This window comes from Euwallacea similis, chromosome 36, assembly GCF_039881205.1.
Source record: "Euwallacea similis isolate ESF13 chromosome 36, ESF131.1, whole genome shotgun sequence".
NCBI classification, from domain to species: Eukaryota; Metazoa; Arthropoda; class Insecta; order Coleoptera; family Curculionidae; genus Euwallacea; species Euwallacea similis.
The window spans coordinates 1,060,557-1,081,917 of record NC_089644.1 but is presented as its reverse complement, the minus strand read 5'-3'; the positions used below and the strand labels follow the sequence as shown (position 1 = coordinate 1,081,917).

At 32.8% G+C, this 21,361-nt stretch overlaps 3 protein-coding genes across 4 annotated transcripts; 2 read left to right on the top strand and 1 right to left on the bottom strand.

The window, feature by feature from the left end:
- The first annotated feature begins 5,235 nt into the window (after nucleotides 1-5,235).
- On the top strand, nucleotides 5,236-14,913 carry Ocrl (Oculocerebrorenal syndrome of Lowe). Of its 2 annotated transcripts, XM_066404792.1 has the most exons (17): nucleotides 5,236-5,551; nucleotides 5,774-5,954; nucleotides 6,014-6,145; nucleotides 7,149-7,240; nucleotides 7,487-7,608; nucleotides 7,658-7,828; nucleotides 7,878-8,040; nucleotides 8,097-8,150; nucleotides 8,710-8,882; nucleotides 8,988-9,135; nucleotides 9,194-9,342; nucleotides 9,622-9,862; nucleotides 12,347-12,443; nucleotides 12,497-12,708; nucleotides 12,768-12,933; nucleotides 13,004-13,131; nucleotides 13,184-14,913. In XM_066404792.1, the coding sequence occupies exons 1-17, from the start codon at nucleotides 5,480-5,482 to the stop codon at nucleotides 13,427-13,429; spliced, it is 2,547 nt and encodes an 848-aa protein (XP_066260889.1). In that variant the 5' UTR covers nucleotides 5,236-5,479; the 3' UTR covers nucleotides 13,430-14,913. The 2 variants fall into 2 exon arrangements, with proteins under 2 accessions (XP_066260889.1, XP_066260890.1); XM_066404793.1 differs by lacking the exon at nucleotides 8,097-8,150 and having other exon boundaries at nucleotides 5,249-5,551; nucleotides 13,184-14,910.
- Nucleotides 14,914-14,920: 7 nt separating this feature from the next.
- LOC136418672 (mitochondrial transcription rescue factor 1) lies at nucleotides 14,921-16,148 on the bottom strand. The gene has a single exon (XM_066404807.1). It carries the CDS (start codon nucleotides 16,121-16,123, stop codon nucleotides 15,509-15,511), a length of 615 nt encoding a protein of 204 aa, XP_066260904.1. The 5' UTR covers nucleotides 16,124-16,148; the 3' UTR covers nucleotides 14,921-15,508.
- A 1,557-nt stretch (nucleotides 16,149-17,705) lies between these two features.
- Nucleotides 17,706-21,356, top strand: LOC136418606 (probable E3 SUMO-protein ligase RNF212). Its single transcript, XM_066404709.1, has 3 exons — nucleotides 17,706-17,880; nucleotides 20,999-21,132; nucleotides 21,186-21,356. The coding sequence occupies exons 1-3, from the start codon at nucleotides 17,772-17,774 to the stop codon at nucleotides 21,354-21,356; spliced, it is 414 nt and encodes a 137-aa protein (XP_066260806.1). The 5' UTR covers nucleotides 17,706-17,771.
- Nucleotides 21,357-21,361: the final 5 nt, after the last annotated feature.

Here is a 21,361-nt window from a genome sequence, read left to right as displayed (position 1 = left end):
CATGATTTTGGAACCATGAATAGACGGTTTGGCCGTCGACGTGGAAGCATGGCCGGGATATCCCCAAGTCTTTTTGCGTTTGGGATTATCGTAATGAACCCATTTCTCGTCCCCAGTCACAATACGATGCAGAAATCCCTTCCGTCTTTGCCTTGCAAGCAACTGTTCACAAGCGAACAGACGCCTGTCAATATCTCTTGGTTTCAACTCGTACGGCACCCAATATCCTTACTTCTGAATCATTCCCATGTCTTTGAGGCGTTTTGAGATTGCTTGTTGAGTCACTCCCAATGATTGTGCCAATTCTTGTTGACTTTGACACGAGTCTTCGTCAAGTAATGCTTCCAAGTTCGCATCTTGGAAAACCTTCTTTCTTCCACCGCTATGTCGGTCTTCGACGTGAAAATCACCGTTCTTGAAGCGCTGAAACCACTCACGACATGTCCTTTCACTAATAGTGGCTTCCCCATAAGTATCTGAGAGCATTCGATGAGCCTCAGCAGCAGATTTCTTCATATTGAAGCAGAAAAGTAAAACCTCCCGCAAATGACGAGAATTTGGCTCGTACACTGACATTTTCAATTGCGAATAACTTTATGATGAAGACACAAATAGACTAATATTTTTATGAGGTTATGTTAACAGGTGCCCAAGGCTCCTGCATGCCCACATGGGGTTATTTATTTCGATCATTACTTACCGCTACATACATCTATTCAAAAACGGCGGAAGCAAAGTTGTACACCTAATATATATACAGTATGTCCACAGATAGAGGGCCCATGAGGACAAATGGATAAAAAATGTCGTTTTTCGACAAAAAGTCATTGTTGATAAAAGTCCCCGCTTCTTGAAAAAATACGATTTACAAAGATAACTTTGAACTTTTTTATACAGAGTGCCCAAAAATTACAAACACATGAAATGCTATCCAGAGTAAACTACCTTTATTTCTGATTTTAGAGCAAAATGGTAAATAAAAAACAGATTTCAAATCCTATCCAAAGTTTACATACAAAATTCCACTATTATATCCACTATAAATAGTTTATAAATAATTCAAAATGAAAGTTAGCAGATATTACTTATTCAAACACACCTCTCCCGTATTCGACGCATTTTTTAAATTTAATATTGTGACATTTGTTGTCATGCTTGTTGTGAATACATAAAATGAAGTGAAAAAGATAAAATTAGAAATTGTTTGAATTAAAAAAAAAATAAAACTTGGAATACTCAGTTAAAATGTTGTATGCAAACTTTGGATAGGATTTGAAATCTGTTTTTTATTTACCATTTTGCTCTAAAATGAGAAATAAAGGTAGCTTATTCTTTATAGTATTTCATGTGTTCATAGTTTTTGGGCACCCTGTATAAAAAAGTTCAAAGTTATTTTCGTAAATCGTATTTTTTCAAGCAGCAGAAACTTTTATCAAGAATGACTTTTTGTCGAAAAACTACATTTTTGGTCCATTTGTCCTCTTGGGCCCTCTATCTGTGGACATACTGTATATGTTAGTAGGTGGATTGAAAATGAGACACTTTATTCCGCAGACAGCACTTTTTATTTTCACTTTCCAACAAAAACCAAAAAAAAACTCATCTGGAGCCAAGAGGCCCGAACAAAATCATCCTTTTAACCTCTTCCCTTTTTTCCCTACAACCACGTTCAGGCCCTTGTTTATGTTAACATCATTAATATCGGATTACACTGGGCCATCGACCCAGTGTATTAAATCAGAAAAAAAAGAAATAGGATCGACTTATAATTCTATTGGTAAAATATTTAATTACTCTAACATATATACATATATATACAGTTCTGGCCAAAAAAATAAGAGCGTCGTTTAAAAAATCTATTATAAGTATTAACGTTTACAATATTTATTCTAAAAATATACAACTTGCTTCAAAATATTGTTCTTAACATCTACTATCTTATTTGCAATACTAGACTACAATATATTACAAGACACAAGAAATTCAAGAATTTTATCGAAAATTCGAGTGGTCAAAAAAATAAGAGCGTTTAGAAATAGCTCTCAAAACTAGAAAAAAACATATAAAAGAACAATAAACTAACCAAAAATGCTGTAATTACAATATTATACTCAATATTTGGTCGGATATCCTTTCTGGGATAATACTGCAGCGCATCGTTTAGGCATGGAGTCTATCAACTTGCGGCAGATTTCTAATGGAATAGAATACCAGATTTCTTGAACATTTTTCCATAAAAGTTTCACGTTCGTTGTTTTTTTTAAAGCTACACGACTTTTAAGAATTTTCCACAAATTTTCAATCGGGTTCATGTCCGGGGATTGAGATGGCCAAGGTAAAATGTCAATATTTTGAGAATTCAACCACGCTTTAACAACTTTGGCGGTATGTTTAGGGTCGTTATCATGTTGGTAGATCCATTTCAATTGCAGATTTTCTTCGGCATAAGGCAACATAACATTTTGCAAAATATCCAAGTAAATTTCTTTTGTCATGTTTTTTTTATCAAATAAATCGGACCAACTCCTTCATACGAGAACGAGCCCCAAACTTTAATATTGCCTCCACCATGTTTAATAGTGCAAATTGTATTTTTTGGGTTTAGTTGTTCATTTATCCGACGTCTCACAGTTACTTTCCCATCATTTCCGAACAAATTAATTTTGGTTTCGTCCGAAAAAAGAATGTTTTTCCAATGCACACGATTTAAATTATTTTTTGCAAATTCAATGCGACGTTTAAGATGTATTTTATTTAAATAGGGCACTTTTCTCGCAATTCTACCATTATAACCGAACTGCTGCATTTGTCTTCGAATAGTTCTAGCACTAATTGGTAAGTTGAAATTTTGTTTGGCAGCTGTAGACGTCAGAAAAGGACCTTTTGCCACTTCACGTATTAAACGAGCATCTTCCTTACTTGTAGTTTTACGTTTCCGGCCTCGGGACTCTGGTTTTTGCTGCATATCTTTTTCTTTTAATACTTTTGCCACAAGAGAATGAGATCTATTAAGTGGTTCCCAAATAAATTTGTAAGTTTTTCTTCGTTCACGCAACTGTAAAATTATCCGACGCTCTTCACTACTGCAATGTTGATTGCGACCCATTTTACACAATTTTTAAACACAATATTACACACGATAAAGTGCTCTGCGTCTTTTATTTTCAAAGAATCTTAATTAACTAACTCTTAAAACATTCGGGTCCAGGGATTGCATCTTCGGCCATCTTTTGCTCTCGGTTTTCCTGTTTTGTTTACAATCATAACTAACAAATAAATCCCTCGTACCAGACTAAATAATTCTGTAACAGGACATGAACTGGTGTCTATAATATTTGGTTAAGTTATAACAACAAACATAATTCACACACGAAACCATTAAGTGACGAATATACTTGTATTTCTGATATGATTTATATCAAATATCCCAATATCCCTAAACGCTCTTATTTTTTTGACCACTCGAATTTGCGATAAAATTCTTGAATTTCTTGTGTCTTGTAATATATTGTAGTCTAGTATTGCAAATAAGATAGTAGATGTTAAGAACAATATTTTGAAACAAGTTGTATATTTTTAGAATAAATATTATAAATGTTATTACTTATAATAGATTTTTTAAACGACGCTCTTATTTTTTTGGCCATAACTGTATATATAAAATTTGTAAAAGAAAAATGAAATTTTTTCAACTTACTTCTAGGTCTATATAAGGTTGTGAGAAGTTTAAGGGAAAATCCACATTAGTGATCAGATAAATGGCTTCATCTATAAGATGTGACTGTTCATTGGAAATTAGAAATTTATCCCCCAGCATAATTGCCAAATTGACAAAAAGATTGAATGAAGCTGACTTGTAGAAAAGACTCATAAATAATAATCCCCATGAGACTTAACTTAATAAAAGTATAAATTTAACTTTTACTTTAAATGTTCTATCAAAACATTCTTCCTCAAAATGGTGTGAACATAGAACACTACTTGCGTTTAGAATTCAATTAGGCTGTTTTACAAATGTAATCCAAAATTCCCTTCTATTTGCATCCTTGGGGAGGCTAAAAATATTTTTCTACTGTAATTAGCTATACACATATTATATGGCTACATACGAAGTTAAAACTGAAATTGAAAATAGTTCTTTGTTATCTACTTATGAACTAATGTTATTTATGTAATTTTACATGTGTCACCTATAGCTTAATTGGCTGCGGAGTCCTAACCTTACTAAACAAACATTTTAGCGTGTATAACTGCTTTAATCAAATGATATTATAACTTATACTTAAGTTCTTACCTAAGAAATGTTACTCTCCTAGTTTTATTTGCTGGCGTTAAAGAACAACTACAGACTACACAGCTTACCATTGTTCAACGTAACATTAACTTTGCAAATAAAAGTAGTAATGCACAACTCAATCAAAATTGTTGGGCTTGGGGAGCTAATTTATTTAATACCCAAGATATAATACAGATAACGACTAACAACTAAAGAACACTTCACTGCACTATAACGTTCTCACTTGAAGCACGTTGTAAAAGAATGCGTGCTACTTCCCAGCGACTTTTTATATTCTTTCGCCGTGTTTTTTAGAAGGGACTGACCCTTCTCGAAATCGCCGGACAACGCGGGAAGATCCGCGTACCGTCTAGGCGGTGGTAGAGAGAGAGAGCGCTAGAGTGGCGCGAGTGCAGTGAGCGAGAGAGCGCGAGACTCACACCAGCAACGGTCCCAACAACAATCACTTTTAAAAATTAAATAACCCCATATTAACTATAATATTTAAACAAATACAAATAAATGATCAAAAATTAAAAAACACAAATTCGTTAGCAATGACATGGAGAATCAATATGGCTGACTTCCGATGCACTTCTCATCAGAACAAAATTCCGTATTCCTCCTTCCTGATGTTTTATATTCTAAGAGAAATAGTGTTAAACCCTAATATAACGCGTCACGGAATTTCGTTACCAACACTCCATCTTTTTCTTTAGCACAGATGAGGGAGGTTCCAGAAGATAAGGACAGAAATTTTGATTGGGTCAAGTTCAGTTAGGACTAGTCAGGATTGGTCGTCTGATTGCATGTTGTCTTTTAGATTTGACAATCGACAAGCTTTCATGTCAATAAACTTCAGAGGTATGTTTTTTTCTAGATAATTAATAATTGAATGATTTTAATTTAAAATTGAAAACGAAAGTCTATATTTTAATTTTCCCATTCAATTTCTAAGAAAAATTAATACGTTGCTTATGGATTAATAGACAGCATTGAGTGGCCAGAATCATCAAAATCATCTGAACATCTATTTGCTGGATGATGCTGTTGTTTTCAGCAGGCGGATCTCAACTCCAAATACTCATCAGGATGATCTCATCTCCCAGGCTAGAAAGAGCAAAAAAGTAAAATATAACTAAACAATTATAGTAAAATAGTCCAAGACACATAATATTCATCTGAGTACTCATCAGTTGTACAATGTTAGCCAGTAATCAAGAAATTTATAACATTGTGCAAGCAAAGTTTTTGGCAGCTGAGGTAGTTCGCAGTGTATCCTTTTAATCAATCAATAAATAACAAAAATGCTTCATTCATAAAAACTGCAAAACTTTGTAATTGCTTAATCTTTCATTTGTGAGTGAGGCATATCAGTCTAAATTAAAATGAAATATTATTTTAACCACATGTATGATATGTATGAAATTCTTTAAGCTAAACTGAAAAATCTCAATTTCTCAACCTAAAAGAATAATTCTTAACAACAAATTCCAGATTCATCTAAATGTTTCTGTAATTGAAGGACCTTCTAATAACAGCAATAGGATACTAGCTCTAGTGGAATATAATAAGTCTAATGCTTTATTTGCTCTTGTTTCTTCAAGAAATCCACCTGTAAGCTTTTCAGATTTGTCCATTGAAACTGTTATTCCCATAGATCAAAATTTCTCTTGTGGTAAGTCAACTTTTTCAATTTTGCCTTATTTTACATTAAAATGAAATTTAAACTTTTAGAAACTGAACCTACAGCTGGTCAAAACAATGTAGTTTTAATTATAAAATATAAACAGAGCAGATATGAATTCAGCATTGAAGTGGGAAAAGAAAGTTGCACATTTGCAGCTGAGCTTATTAAAGCTAAAGAAGGTGCGTTTCTATGACATTGTATTTATTGTTTTTCTTTAGTATGATAATTACGTTTTGTAATGAAAAAGCAGGTAAATAAGTACATATAGGGCAAATTTCCATAACTTGATAAGGTGTTGTTAATTTACTTTTGAAACCACAAGCCACAACATATGTAAACCAAAAGTTTCTAATATATTGTGACATATATATTGTACAATACTGTCAGAATATTTTAAAAATCAGTCACTGGGACATATATTACAAAGTTATTTTATGCTCTCTTGCCTATAAGTATGTTATTCAATCAATTGACTGCTTTATAATAGAAAGTAAGCAACAACTTATTGATAAGAGAGTTAGTAAAATTAAATAAATTAAAAGTGCATTATACACCAAGTCTGACCAATATGTAATGTTCAAATCAAAAGGAGCACAGTGCTGAGGAAACTAAGATGTGATGGTCATAAGCATTTCACAAGATATACATACAATATACGATTTTTTTTCAGTACTAGATTTGATACAATTACAATAATTACAATAAACTTAACTTGCCTAAATGAAGAATAAATTAAATCAGAAACACAACCGTATAAAGCATCTTGAATTATAAGAATAACGTCAATGTTTCATTTCACATTTATCTCCATGGTAACCGTCTTCATTAGCTTGCTACATAAATAATGAGCTATATATTTGTCATTATTAACTTATTTTAGAAACAAGGCGTGAGAATGTACTTGATTTTTATGTGTGTTTTGAAGCTACTGATGGAATATAATATATTATATACTAAATTTTGCGTTCACCATATTTTCAAGAAGCTTTGTTTTGCCCAAAACAATTTTTTTCTAACTGAAGCACCAATATGAAATCATTGTATATTATACACCAAGGTCGTAAATTAAGACACAGAGAATACATTCATCGCAAAAAATTTATGACTGTTAAATTTGAATGCTGATTTTTAGTATCTTTAACATGTTTTTCCTCAGTTTTTATTGATTTTTTTCATTTTTAGTCTCAAATACCAAACCAAACTTCACTTGGCTTGAAAAATATTTTGGCACCATTAACCAAGTCATCAGGAACTCTGACCAAATGAATGATCAAGTAGGTTGAACAATAACTTGCTGCTAAACCAAATCAATACATGCACTTCAAAAGCCACTATCAGCCTACTGATAAAAGTCTGAATGTGATAAAGTTTCTTATCTGGCCAGTATAGACAATTATGGAAATCAAATTTCAATCTTATATTTTGTATTATTTGTGGATGTTACCTTATAAGCTAATGTTTATTATAAGTACATTCTAAATGAATGGGAGAACCGTTAAAATAACATGTCGTTTTTCCAGTCTGACTTCGTTCTTGTTCGAGACAGTTTGGTCCAGGGCCAAACAGCCATCAATAGAGAATCCTTGTTAAAGTATCAGCTAAAATTGAGGGACTCTGAGTTCACTGAAAAACAGGAATTTACGTAAGATATCAAATATGTGAGTATTAGTTTATTCATAGGAATTTCACAGGGTTTTTGTCGGTACTTGGAATGTAAATGGACAAGCACCTACTGCTCCCTTAAAACCTTGGCTTAGCTGTAACGATAATCCTCCAGATGTATATGCGGTAGGTTTTCAGGAAATTGATCTCAGTAAGGAGGCCTTTATTTTTAATGATACACCACGAGAGGCAGAGTGGCAGTAAGTCTTGTACTCTAAGTGTAGTGCAAAATCTAATAAATTTTGCTAGGAAATTTGTTATGGATGGTTTAAATCCGAAAGCCAAGTATAGGCTAGTTGCCTTAGCAAGATTAGTTGGGATGCAGTTAGCTGTCGTTGTCAATAATCAACATTACCCTCATGTAAAGAATGTGTCTTGTGATACTGTGGGAACTGGACTTTTAGGAAAGATGGTGAGTTGATTTACATTTAATTTGCAGAAAAGTTTAGATGAATTTCTTTTGTTTAGGAAAGAGACTATCTTTACAAAAAGTTAAATGTTTATAATGGCAGATTTTTTTTGGTAATTATTAGTTTTGTCTGAGTGGTGCGCATTTTATTAATGCCATTCGTTTTGCTATAACTCTGCAAACAACTAAGTACGGTTTAATCTGTTTTTATTTTTATAGGTTTGGTTAGTTCTTTTAGAGGTTTTATTGGTAGTATGAATTGTTTTTTTATATTACATGTAAATAATTGCAAATCTTCACGACAATCAGCACCTTTTTAAATATAACTTAAAATTCTAATGAAAAATGAATTATTTTTTTATAAATTAGGAAGGAAATTGAGGAAAACCACTTTACAGAAACACTTTGTATTTTCAATATTTCCAATTAACTATTTTGTATAATGTAAGAAGTTTTCACCTTTTCAATACTCAATTTAACTACACGGTATTTATCATCTTTTATTTCTATTTCTCTCTCTAATCTCATGTATATTTATTTGGACACATTGTATACTAAAAACATGTTGCCAAAATGGCTTGTGCAGATTTTGGAATGTAAAGTTTGTGCGGCTAATTTTGTACAAAATAAAACCGCTTGAAAGTAAAAATATTACGTGCAAATTTTCTTTAGGGGAACAAAGGCGGAGTGGCCGTACGTTTAGAACTGCACAATACCTCACTCTGCTTCGTAAATTGTCATCTTGCCGCCCATGTAGACGAATTCGAACGCCGAAATCAAGATTACAAAGACATCAATGCTCGAATTAATTTCAAAAGAAATCCACAGTCTATAAAAGATCATGAGTAAGTAATTACTTATGCACTCTTTTGCATATCTTACCGCGTTTAATCATGTCACTACCTTATACCTCCAATGATCAGTAATATTGCACTTTATATTCCTTCAAGTCAGGTGTACTGGTTGGGAGACCTAAATTATCGTATTACTGACTTATCTAACACACAAGTTAAAACATTGCTTGCAAGATGTGAAATGAATACTCTACTAAAAGTGGATCAACTCAGTCAGCAACGCGAAAGAGGGAACGTTTTATTGGTGAGATATCCTTCGGATATTAAATACTTAATTGAGAATATTATTTAAAAAATTGTAGGATTATGTAGAAGGCGATATAAATTTTCCACCTACGTATAAATTTGACTTGCACAGCGACGTATATGACACCAGCGAAAAGGCTCGCCCTCCTGCCTGGACTGATCGAATTTTGTGGCGCGGTAGAGGCATTCATCAAGTACATTACAGGTATGATATTGACACCTCATAACTTTCATAGACGTACAGTGTGTATCTTAGCGATCCTTGTACAATAAACAGGTTAATTCTGATCAGGGTTCCAGTTAATGTTAGCACGATATTCAATGGACAGTTTTATGAGATCTCTGTTATGCCATATATACATATGTCGGAAAACCATTAGTTTTTGAGGTACAGGGAGCCGAAGTTTAAGATATTTGTATATATTTCCGCCAAATGCCAGAGTCCTGCTAGCTTAAATTGACCTTGTAAATCTTTTCCATAAAGGAGTCATATGGATTTACGAATAAGCGATCATAAACCAGTAAGCGCCTTATTCAAATCAGAGATCAGTGTGGTGGATCCCGTGAAATATAGAAAAGTGCATGAAGATTTGTTGAAGAAGATGGACAAACATGAGAACGAGTTTCTGCCTCAAGTCACGGTGGATCAGACTGAAGTAACGTTTGAGTCGGTTCGGTTTAGGGAGCCGCAGTATAAAGAAATCATTATTGCCAATACTGGGGTGGTAAGCATTCTCTTTATTTGTATGTAATTAAACTTAACTTTTATCATTATACAGGGTGAGTCTTAAGTAATGGGACACAGAGCAATGATGGATTTATGATATAAAAATAATGCAATATAGTTAAATTTATGTTATTCCAAAAGTTGATAATAACTGAGATACAGGGTGCCAAAGTTGAAAAATGAAATCAAATTTTCTTTAATATCTCTGGAACAGTTCGGGCTAATTTCACGAAATTTCTTATATAGGGGTTTTTGGAGATGGTCAATTCAAATTTATCGACGATTTCGGTGTAACTTCTAGATTGTGCCACAATCGACAATTAGGAGTCATTTAAACCATTTAAACTTTTTTGTGCCACGGTGTATGTCATTTGGACTCATTAAAATTTGTTCCCCTACCTTTTCTAGTTAAAAAAGTTATACCTTATTGGTGTCGCTAGGAGCAACGGTTTTCGAGAAATTCAATTAAATAACTTAAATTCCCATTTTTTCTGCTTGTTGACATGTAACAACATAATTTTTTTGTATTGTTAAAAAAGCACAAAGATAATATGAAAACAATTTAATACCGTAGTTGGTCTTCTATTGACATATTTATTTAAGTTCCAAACGAATATTTTAACAATAACAAAAAAAATTACGACGTTACTTTATCTTAGTAGTCTATGATATAACAAATGAATGATATAACATATGAAAACAAAGATATGTCAAACAAAAATTCAGTTTCACTGCATTGTGTTTGTAAAGTATACAAATAAATTTACAATTTAATTAAAATGCCGAGACATAATAATTATTCTAATGTTGAAATGAGAGATATGGTGTGTGTATACGCCCAAGAAAATTATAACGGGCGTCAAGCTTGTCAACGTTATTTCGAAATGTACTCAAATCGACAACAACCAAATTTTAAAACGATTAAAAGAATTTACGATCGATTGGGTGAGACCGGCTCATTTCAACATAAAAAAAAACCCTTGGACGCCCGAAAATTATTACACCAGAGCAAGAAGAAGAAATTCTAGAAGGCGTTGTTGATACCCCAGAAATAAGCACAAGGCGTATGGCAGCACGTGCAGGAGTAAGTCAAAAATCAGTAGTGCGAATTTTTCATGAAGAGAAACTGTACACGTACCATTTTACGCCGGTACAAAACTTATGTGAAGTCGATCTTCAAGCGAGATTGCAATTTTGTAACTTCTTTCGTATGTGCCAGAATGAAGATCCACTGTTTTTAAATAAGGTCCTCTTTACGGATGAGGCAACTTTTACCCGTCGAGGTATAATTAACCACCGTAACAAACATGCATGGGACACAGAAAACCCTCATCTAACTACTGAACGCCACTTTCAGCACGAATTTAAAATAAATGTTTGGTGCGGGATTATTGACAACTATTTCGTAGGACCCTATGTATTACCACCCAAATTGAATGGTCCTCTGTACTTAGAGTTCCTCCAAAATGAACTAGGGAACCTTCTTGATGATGTGCCTCTGAATTTAAGGCAAGTAATGTTTTTTATGCAAGATGGTGCACCCGCACATTTTTCCCGCCCAGTAAGGGATTTCTTAAGTACACGTTTTGCCAATCGTTGTATAGGACGTGAATTTGAAATACCCTGGCCCCCACGGAGCCCCGACTTCAATCCTATGGACATTTGTGTATGGGGTTACATGAAATCTTCGGTTTACCAAAATACAATAAATACACCTGAAGAATTATTAAACAAAATTCAAAATGCAGCCACATTATTTCGGAATGAACAATTGCTATTTAAAATAAAGAGGTCGTTCTGTAAAAGAATTGCAAAATGTATCCAAGTAAATGGTGGACACGTCGAACATTTCTTGTCACAGGAAGATATGTTTAATTTTTAATTTTTTGTTATTGTTAAAATATTCGTTTGGAACTTAAATAAATATGTCAATAGAAGACCAACTACGGTATTAAATTGTTTTCATATTATCTTTGTGCTTTTTTAACAATACAAAAAAATTATGTTGTTACATGTCAACAAGTAGAAAAAATGGGAATTTAAGTTATTTAATTGAATTTCTCGAAAACCGTTGCTCCTAGCGACACCAATAAGGTATAACTTTTTTAACTAGAAAAGGTAGGGGAACAAATTTTAATGAGTCCAAATGACATACACCGTGGCACAAAAAAGTTTAAATGGTTTAAATGACTCCTAATTGTCGATTGTGGCACAATCTAGAAGTTACACCGAAATCGTCGATAAATTTGAATTGACCATCTCCAAAAACCCCTATATAAGAAATTTCGTGAAATTAGCCCGAACTGTTCCAGAGATATTAAAGAAAATTTGATTTCATTTTTCAACTTTGGCACCCTGTATCTCAGTTATTATCAACTTTTGGAATAACATAAATTTAGCTATATTGCATTATTTTTATATCATAAATCCATCGTTGCTCTGTGTCCCATTACTTAAGACTCATCCTGTATATATGAATTAGGTTCCTGCAGAGTTCGAATTTATAAAGAAATTGGATGAAGAGACTTATTGCAAAGATTGGTTGCGAATTCTTCCTTTTTGTGGAAGTATAAATCCAGGTATGTCTTAGTAACTTCTTGGACCAATTTTTATGAAGTATTTTCTATTTCAGGAGAAACTTGTGATATCCGATTAGAAGTAAATCTAGATGTCGATGTGGACACGCTTTATGATATTCTAGTTTTACACCTTAAAGGCGGCAAAGATATGTTTATTATTATCAATGGGACATGTCAAAAATCTTGTTTTACACAATCGCTGTCTTCACTGGTGAGGATGCAAGTACCTGTAATGAATATAAATGAAGAGGAATATAGTTCAGTTGTAAGTTTTCCTGTGGATTATTCATATTAAATGTGAACTTCAACTCTTGAATGTTTTAGAACAGTTTGCCAATACGTTATTCGGTACCTAGAGAACTGTGGCTTCTAATAGATCACTTATATAGATATGGACTGAAAACTAGAGATTTGTTCGAGTCATGTGCCCTTCATGAGGAACTAATAAGAATTAGAGATTGGCTTGACTACGGTTCACAAGAGCCTTTACGTATCCTTTCACAAAGTGCCTTTGTTAGAATTTTGTAAACCATCTGATTCTTCCTTAATACGTTTTATAGCTGGCACTCCGCAGGCTGTGGCCGAAACATTGCTTTTGTTTTTATCTTACACTAAAGACCCTGTAATACCATTTGAACTACAGGATGTTTGCATAGCCGCTGCAAATAATTTCGAAAACTGCCGACAGGTGTTTAGCTCGCAAGTAACTTTGTTCATGTAATTTTTATTTTTTTTTTCAGTTAATTTTGCAAAAACTAAACGACATTCATCGAACAGTTTTCCTGTACATCTGTATGTTTCTGCAGGAGCTTTTAAAGTACACTAGTGATAACGGTTATGACGCGAAAACTTTGTCATCTTTATTTGGTGACATTTTACTGCGAGACCAAATTAGGAATTCAAAACCTCAAGCTAGTCGCGGCAAAGCTAACTTTGTTTATAATTTTCTTATGAATGATTTAAGCTCGTCGTTATTACCTAAGTGATAGTTTTAGGTTAACGTCAGAAGTATACGTAAATACTGCAAATTTTAATTGTGGTTGCTATACGGGGTGTCCGATTTTACTTGAACACCTATTTGTTTCACTAATTTTGCCCTAAATCAGTTGTTGACAGTAAAGCAACTAGTAGCAGTATTAAGATGAACGAACTGTGTCCAAATAGTTCTACCTGAAACTGATTCTCCTAAATATTGATAGACTTCTAATTCTTCGGCATCTGGAACCAAGTATCGAATGCTGGATTAGGATGTAACGTGAATTAATTTTAGGGGATATTTGATTGTGTGAATCAGGTGGATTGAGGCATTTAAATAGATGTAATTCTATCTAGTTATGGTTAATGCAGAAGAGTGTTGAACTGTGTCGGAGGAGGGAAATTTAATTTTATTCTTAAAAATATTTAAGAATTGAGCTTAAAATACAATGTCCACCTATAAAAATTGTATAACTTTGAAATAGATTGGCCACCATGTTTTGAATAGTAGTAGTCATTATTTGTGTTTAGAATGTTTTGATGATTTCTCGTTACTTGCGGTTTGAAGTCATGCAATTTAAGGAGGAAAAACTACTTTTATTGCTTCTCCGCAGTTGCTATTCGTCGCACAGTGGAAAACTTGATATGGATTTTATTCTTATCGATAAAAAAACGTCGGAAAGGCCTCAAAATGCAGGATATGGAGAAAATATTGACGCTGTAAAAGATATTTCTCTATAACTCTTATTAAGAGTTCCGTTAGAACAACTATTCGGTAAGACTCCTTTCTGCAGAGTAGTAATCAGTTGTGCCTTTAGCAGTTTGCACATCAGAAGTCTGATTTTTGTTACTTGTTTTTTAACGCCTCGCCCTCGCAGATAATTATCTCAGTTGTACCAACCTGAAATTGAAATGTTCGGTGTTGTGGCCCTTCTAGGGCTTAAATAAAGCCAGAGAAAACAATAATTTAAATATGAATAATTTTTTTATCAAATGGCGTTAGTAGGTTGCCGTGATACAATTCAAACAAATCGCGTAGCTTTGTCACATATGGGGACATATTCATGTAAGAAATGGCCAGTAGGGTATTTAAATCAGCAATGAGCTTTCATTAATTTGATTCCAGTTTTCTATGCCCTCATTTGAATCTTTTCCTTCAATGAACTAGGGTCCTATTGTCTCAAGTTTGGATAGCAGTATTTTGTGTTTGAATCATGTTAAAATGAGCCATTTTGGCGAGATTGTGGGGAAACAAATTACTACAGGGGAATACGAAATACTTCTATTTAGATTTCTGAGAATTGGACCCTTGTTCCTGGATTATATTCAAAATATTACATAGTTAGCAATTGAATAAATCTTAACAAGTCTCTGAGAACTTTGCAGAAATATGTACAGTTTTTAGATTAAGTTACTGTATATTAAGTATTTATTACCAGTGTTTTTTAGATTAAAATTTGTTTAGCCTTAGTTAATATAAAACAGTTTTTGCTAAATATAATTTATTTATTTACAAAACCTCATGTAATGTTTTACAATATACCCGACTTTTAAGGCAGTCACTTATAGTCTGGCCAATAATAACACATTTTTAATCATAATTTTCTTTTTCAGGGAATTGAATAGTGCATAAGTTCTAGTTACAAAAAAAGGCTTTTTTAATGAATGAAAGTGTGTTCTTCATGCAGAAAAAAAGACTTTTAATTTGTTCTTCTATTATAGACTGCCATATAATCTAACTGAAATTTAAGGTAAGAAATCCATTGGAATATGATTGGTATATAACTAGCTCTCATAGAGCCTTTATGGGTTTGAGAACTTTCATTTTAATGAATTAAATTCTGGCTTTAAAAACCAGCTATCAATAAACAATAAGAAAGTTTTGCTTATAAAACTGAAAAAAATCAAGTCATGCTGCTCTTTTCTTAAAGTTTGGTTTACAGAGAAAATAAAACAAAATTTCTTTTCTATATGAAGGAAATGCCTTAATTTTCTAAAAAGTCCCATTTCATAACTAGAAGTAATGCACCATTAAGTCCCTTGAAAAGCTGAGTGAAATCATAACTGAGCACCTCGTACGATTTGGTATACTAATATGCTTCAATATTAAGGGATTTGCATCTTCGTATTTTTATTTCTATGGATTCTTCTTTTGGTTTTAAGGACAAAATTTCTACTCTAGCAACGTTGATGAAATTGGGATTTTTTAAATCAGGACCTTTTATAAGATCTATTTCATCCCCTTTCTGCACAACTGCACTCTTTTTCATTATTTTCTGTCCATTTATACGAATTTTGTTCTCATAAAACAACGCTTCTATTTTCGCCCTGGCCATTCCGAGGGCGGTTTTTAAAATCCCATCCACTCGCATTGAACTCACGTGAATATATAGAACTTTAGAGTTTTTATCTATAAATTGATCACTGAGGTCTTCACTATCATCGTCATTTTCTGTTTCGCTCTCTTTATTTTGATTTCTTCTAGAGCTTTGTTTCTTGTGTCGGACCAGCTGGATTTGGGGTCCATAACAAGAGAATACAAAATGGTTATCTGGGATCATGCTGCATGCAGGTGTTCGTGATTTTTGCATACCGCTGTAATTTTTTTGACCGCATTTTAGGAGGCGTATTGTATTGCTATTTAATCTTAAAATGTTTTTAAACATTTCCAAATTTAAGATTATTGAATAATTCAACTTCCACATAAAGGTGTCATAACCTATTTTATTGTTTATGATTTGATTAGGTTTAACGCAATGAAGTAGATGGGGTTACATAGGGGTTTGGTTGTACAAGTCCTGAGATTAGAACTGGCAACTATGTTGGGAAACTAAATGCATAGCGTAGATATAGAGTGATCATTTAAATTTCATATCTAGCTAGCTGTGGAATTTTACACAAGAGAAATAGTAGATAAAAAGTACGTCGTAGCTTGATCATATGCCGTAAAATGACGTTAAAATTAATTTTTGATAAGGGAGCCGAGTGAGGTTATGCTGCTTTATTTACTTTTATCGACATACGTTCCTTTCTTCCTAAATGAAATTTAAATGATCTCTTTGTATAATATTACGGGATATAGACGTTTCATGGTTTATCTCTTATTTTTCAGGAAGTCCTTTTCAGAAAAATAATACAAAAGGTGTCTAAATTTTAAAATTTTATAAAAATACTTTTTCCATAATCCTGACCAGGAACCCATTAGTTGTGTTATACACAGACCGGTGTAAATATTACATTGAAAATTATACCACCCAAATTCAATTCGGTTTACGAGCCATTTCAAAAGATACGGCCAAAAGAATATTTAGCACAAAGTACAAATCCATTTTTATCTTCATACCCAAACGAACTGACCCATCTTAAATAAGGAGGCACTTTACCCTCTGCTAGATTACTTATATTTAACACTCTATCACCTTGTATTTGCAATTTAAAAAATTAACAAAGTTGATTTAAACATCACGTAAAGCTGAAATAAAATGCTGCTTTAGTTAAATATAATGTTTTGCAGGCTGCATGTAGGTATAATTTGTACCATATTGTTTCTAGGACACCTTGTATATCATTATTACTACAACACGCTTAAGGAACAATAGTTTGTAGGGTTTTTCTATATATTTTATAGCACTTCTACTGCGTTTATTTTAAGAGTTAAACAAACTTATACAGGACTAACATTTAAGTATTTTTCCTGAACTGTCAAATTTCGTAACGCAATAAAACAGGCGAACATCCGAAACTGGTTAAAAAATATTCAATATATCAAGTTGAACCCTCTGTACCTTATTATATTTTCAAAATCCTAAGTTTTTCTGATTAAGAAGAAATACATATATTCTAGCTTTAATTTTTTATGTAATATTGGGCTTTCAATATAAGCATTGCCCACGCATAAATGTTGATATAAGTATATGGGATGTTCCATTTAGAGAATACAAACTTAGTATTTTTAAACTGCTTTATGACGTTTGCTTGTTTTACCGGATTACGAATTCTGATGGTTCAAAAAAAATGCTTCATTTGTGGTAATTTAAAACTGTTCTTAGTTTTAAAATAAAATTGCTAGCGGTACTCCAAAATTTGCAGAAAACCTTATACAATATTGTAGTTACATCAAAGCAATAATGCTAGCGGCAACGTTGCTACATTTTCAGCTTGGGCTTGATCAATTGCGATCGTATAAGATGTATTTGACATATGGCACCGCCAGAGGGTGCTATCACCCACAATGGAGGAATTTCCGCCTAAGTTTGAAATTCTTTTCAAATTTTTTCATATTTTTTTACTTTTAAAGGTAGATCTACGAACTTTATCATCTAAATTAATTTAAAAGGAGGTAGAAGGTTAATTATGAATTGGGTGTTTTGCAATAAGTGCAGCCTGAAGTATGACCCACAAGTAAAGTACTTTTTATCAGAGTGCGGTCATATATTTTGTGCAAAGTGCATAACCCTGCCTGGTAAGTTGAATCATTTCTTGCATTTTTGTTTAAATTCAGCATTACTAATAGACCGCGTTGTGTCCCGAATAAATAATAAAGTCTGAACGTTTACATAGAGATTAAAACATTGTAAATTTCAGTCACAACTTCCGCCGAAAATAATGTCAAATTATTCAGTTAAGTCTTTAATGTTTACCGGAATTTTTACCTTTTATTTTTTACGTTTATATACATATTTTGATATAGATCTTGTCTATCGAAATGCACATTTCGATATGTAAGAACATGGTTCACAGCATTATTCTATAGATTCAAAGCTTGCAGGGCTCTCACTCCCCCCATTAGTGAATGATTCGCTGTCTCTAAGCATGATCCCTGATTTGAAATTTTTCGCATTCTCTTTTTCTCTTTCACTCAGGAATTTTCTCCCCTTACCTACTTATAAACACCTTTCTTCTGAGCTATAATTAGTTTACTTGAAGCTCTCCAAGGCGCAGCTAAGAAAATTCTTATTGCTAGGAAATTACTACTGCAATGCGTAACGTAAAGCAGTAATTACCCTGAGACACATCCTATGGTTTTTGATGCCCTTATTCAGGTGCTCAAAAGTAATTTAAATTAGGTACTTTTTTTCGTATACAGGGTGTTCCAACTAAACCCCTAAATTAAACCTAACCTAAACTAAAACCCCTTGAAATCTTCGATTTCGTCCAAATTTGGGAAAACTACTAAAATATGTCAATTTTAACTTGAGGGAGGACCAAATTTGATCTTAACGTCGAAGTAATTTCTACACCCCTCTAGCATCCAGAGCCACCCCTTCAAAAACTTTAAATAACAAAAGGGGCCGAGTGACACATCATTTTGAAGCTGCTTCCATTCTCTATGCAATCATGTTTTTTTTAAGTTTGAGCTATTGGTTTTTCAGAATCACGAAATTGTTGAAGGCTCATTGAAATTTCAACTTTGTTAATCCGGTATACTCTCGTTCAAATTGTAAACGATTTGTCTTGGTAGGAACGGACTAAGAAATGTTACCTTATCTGCACTAACGTTCGAAATTTTTAACCTCCTAGATTTCTTTTTTCGGGGCCATTTAAAGTCTAGAGTTTAAGCTACATCACCCGCATCTCTACAAATGTTCCGAGAACGAATCGTCGCAAAGTGCCATTTGATTACGCCAGAAATGCTGCAAAACGTTAGAGAAGTTTTTCAAAATAGCTTGTATTATTGTGTGAAGGTTGGTGGTAGACATTTTGAGCAAAATATTCGTTGAATTGAATTGCTTTTTTATAATCGTTTTTGTTTCCTTTTACAGTGATCTAGGCAGTGTTCTGAAAAACCAATTGCTCAAATTCGAAAAAAAACATGATTGAATAGAAAATGGAAGAAGCTTCAAAATGATGTGTCACACGGCCCTTCTTGCCATTTAAAGTTTTTAAAGGGATAGTTCTGGACGCTGGAGAAGTGTAGAAATTACTTCGACGTTAAGATAAAATTTGGTCCTCTCTCAAGTTAAAATTGACATATTTTAGCATTTTTCTCACATCTAGACGAAATGTGAGATTTTTTGGAATGCAAATTTTAATTGTGACATCCTGTAAATATCTAAATAATTTTTGGTTCTGGTCGCATTTGAACAGAAACATCGTCAATGTAAAGCAGGTACTTAATTACTGAAATTATTGTTGCGAAGCACTGGAAAAACTGACCTTATTTGCAATATACAGGGTGTTTCCTAAGTACGGTCCGTAACTTCAGAACACAATTTATTATGGTATTTAAAGAAAAAAGATTTCTATAAATATACAGCCGAAAACGCTTAAATTCTGAGATTCAGGATCTTGAAAATTAAAAACAATATAATATTATTTGAAATATATTGAGACCTGTTAATATTGCATTTTTAAATTTTTGCAGTTATCGCAATGGTGGTAAGGAGTGGCATTTTTAATATAAAGTAATTTTTTACGTGCCGCTAGTGATGTAGTTAGGCGTGAATTAGTCGTCACTTTCGTTATGCAATGTAGAACGCCAATGTGTTTTTTAACATTTTTATTATTTTCGTAATTTCCTAACATTTTACAATAAAAAGTCTCTTGATTTTTTTACCTAATATTAACTTATTTTTAGAAAAATAACATGCTTTGATTTTGTATTGAAACTGATTGTCTATGATTGTTATTTGTAGTTGCCGGTCACTTTTCTAAGAGTAGGTTAGTATTAGGCAAAAAATCAAGAGACCATTTTTGTTGTAAAATGTTGGGAGTTGAAAATGTAAAACGTCTATTGACTCACGCCTAACTACGGTATTTGCGGTAGATAAAAATGATTTTATGCCAAAAATATAACTCTTTATTAACGTATAATAACTACAAAATTTTAAAATATAACATTGACTGTTCAAAATTTATTTCAAATAATAATATACATAAATTTTTTTAATTTCAACACTCTGTATCTCGGAATCTAAGCGTTTCCGGGCACATGTTTATAGGGACTTTTTTTAAATACCATAACAAATGGTATCCTAAAGGTATGGACTGTACTTAGGAAATACTCTGTATTTACACAAATGTCTTCAATAGCATTTCTTATAGAAAATTACTTTTCTATTTTTGCTTTAGGTAGGTTTTCTTAGGTATTTGATTAAGTATTATATGAGATAAGTAGGAGGATATTTAAATAGGTACTACCATCACCACGGAGGAACAGTAGCTGAATTAAAGATCTAAAATGCGATTCTCCCAGAACTCAAAGTGCCAAATATTGGAAGGAATTTCAATAGTAATTATTTGGAAAAGGTCGATGAGTACTAATAAGATTTTTTTAATTAAGCTATTTAAATCAAATTATAATTAGTTTAAATATTTTATTTTTCATTAATTAAAAAATCATTTATTTTACTTTTAATAAAAAAATACCTTTAATCAATTTATTTATCCTAATTCGGAATGGTTATGACTACAATATTGCACTGCTAGCAGTTTGACTATGGCTCCTATAACCGTATTGCTTTTCACATTTTTATTTTTTAATTTTTATAAATAACTATCCTTTAAGAACAGCTACTTAAAGATTTTTGTCAATATGTGTACTTCAGTATTCAGTTCGCGAATATGTATATCTACTATAGGTCCAGCAGGCTATTCCAAAGATTGCCGTATTTGCAACAAATCTGTTTCTGTTATGGAACTATCGCAGCATATGGACAATCAAGCACAAATGTTTTTCTGGCCTTTGGAAAATGTTATGGAGCATTCTTTGAAGGTTTGCACGCCCTCTTATTTTGCACATTAAACGCAATTTTAATTAACTCCCAGATTTTTAATTTTCAATCTATGCATCGAAGCCTCTTCGCCGAATCTTTGAACAGAAAATACACGTATTTGAAGAAGCAATACATGAATCTATACGTTACCAACAAGAAGTTGCAAAGCGAGAACCATCATCTAAAGGAACTGTTTCGGGTATGGCAATATTTGCTCGTTTAGTATCG

What these genes read in the sequence shown, in the direction of transcription:
- LOC136418672 (XM_066404807.1), bottom strand. Translation starts at nt 16,123, where the DNA reads ATGTGGAAGTTGAATTATTCAATAATCTTAAATTTGGAAATGTTTAAA.
- Ocrl (XM_066404792.1), top strand. Translation starts at nt 5,480, where the DNA reads ATGTTAGCCAGTAATCAAGAAATTTATAACATTGTGCAAGCAAAGTTT. An exon ending in GCTTATTAAAGCTAAAGAAG is followed by an intron (nt 6,146 to 7,148) that starts GTGCGTTTCTAT and finishes TTTCATTTTTAG; the next exon opens with TCTCAAATACCAAACCAAAC. An exon ending in AAGAGGAATATAGTTCAGTT is followed by an intron (nt 12,709 to 12,767) that starts GTAAGTTTTCCT and finishes TGAATGTTTTAG; the next exon opens with AACAGTTTGCCAATACGTTA.
- LOC136418606 (XM_066404709.1), top strand. Translation starts at nt 17,772, where the DNA reads ATGAATTGGGTGTTTTGCAATAAGTGCAGCCTGAAGTATGACCCACAA. An exon ending in AAAGTGCATAACCCTGCCTG is followed by an intron (nt 17,881 to 20,998) that starts GTAAGTTGAATC and finishes TATCTACTATAG; the next exon opens with GTCCAGCAGGCTATTCCAAA. An exon ending in TTATGGAGCATTCTTTGAAG is followed by an intron (nt 21,133 to 21,185) that starts GTTTGCACGCCC and finishes ATTAACTCCCAG; the next exon opens with ATTTTTAATTTTCAATCTAT.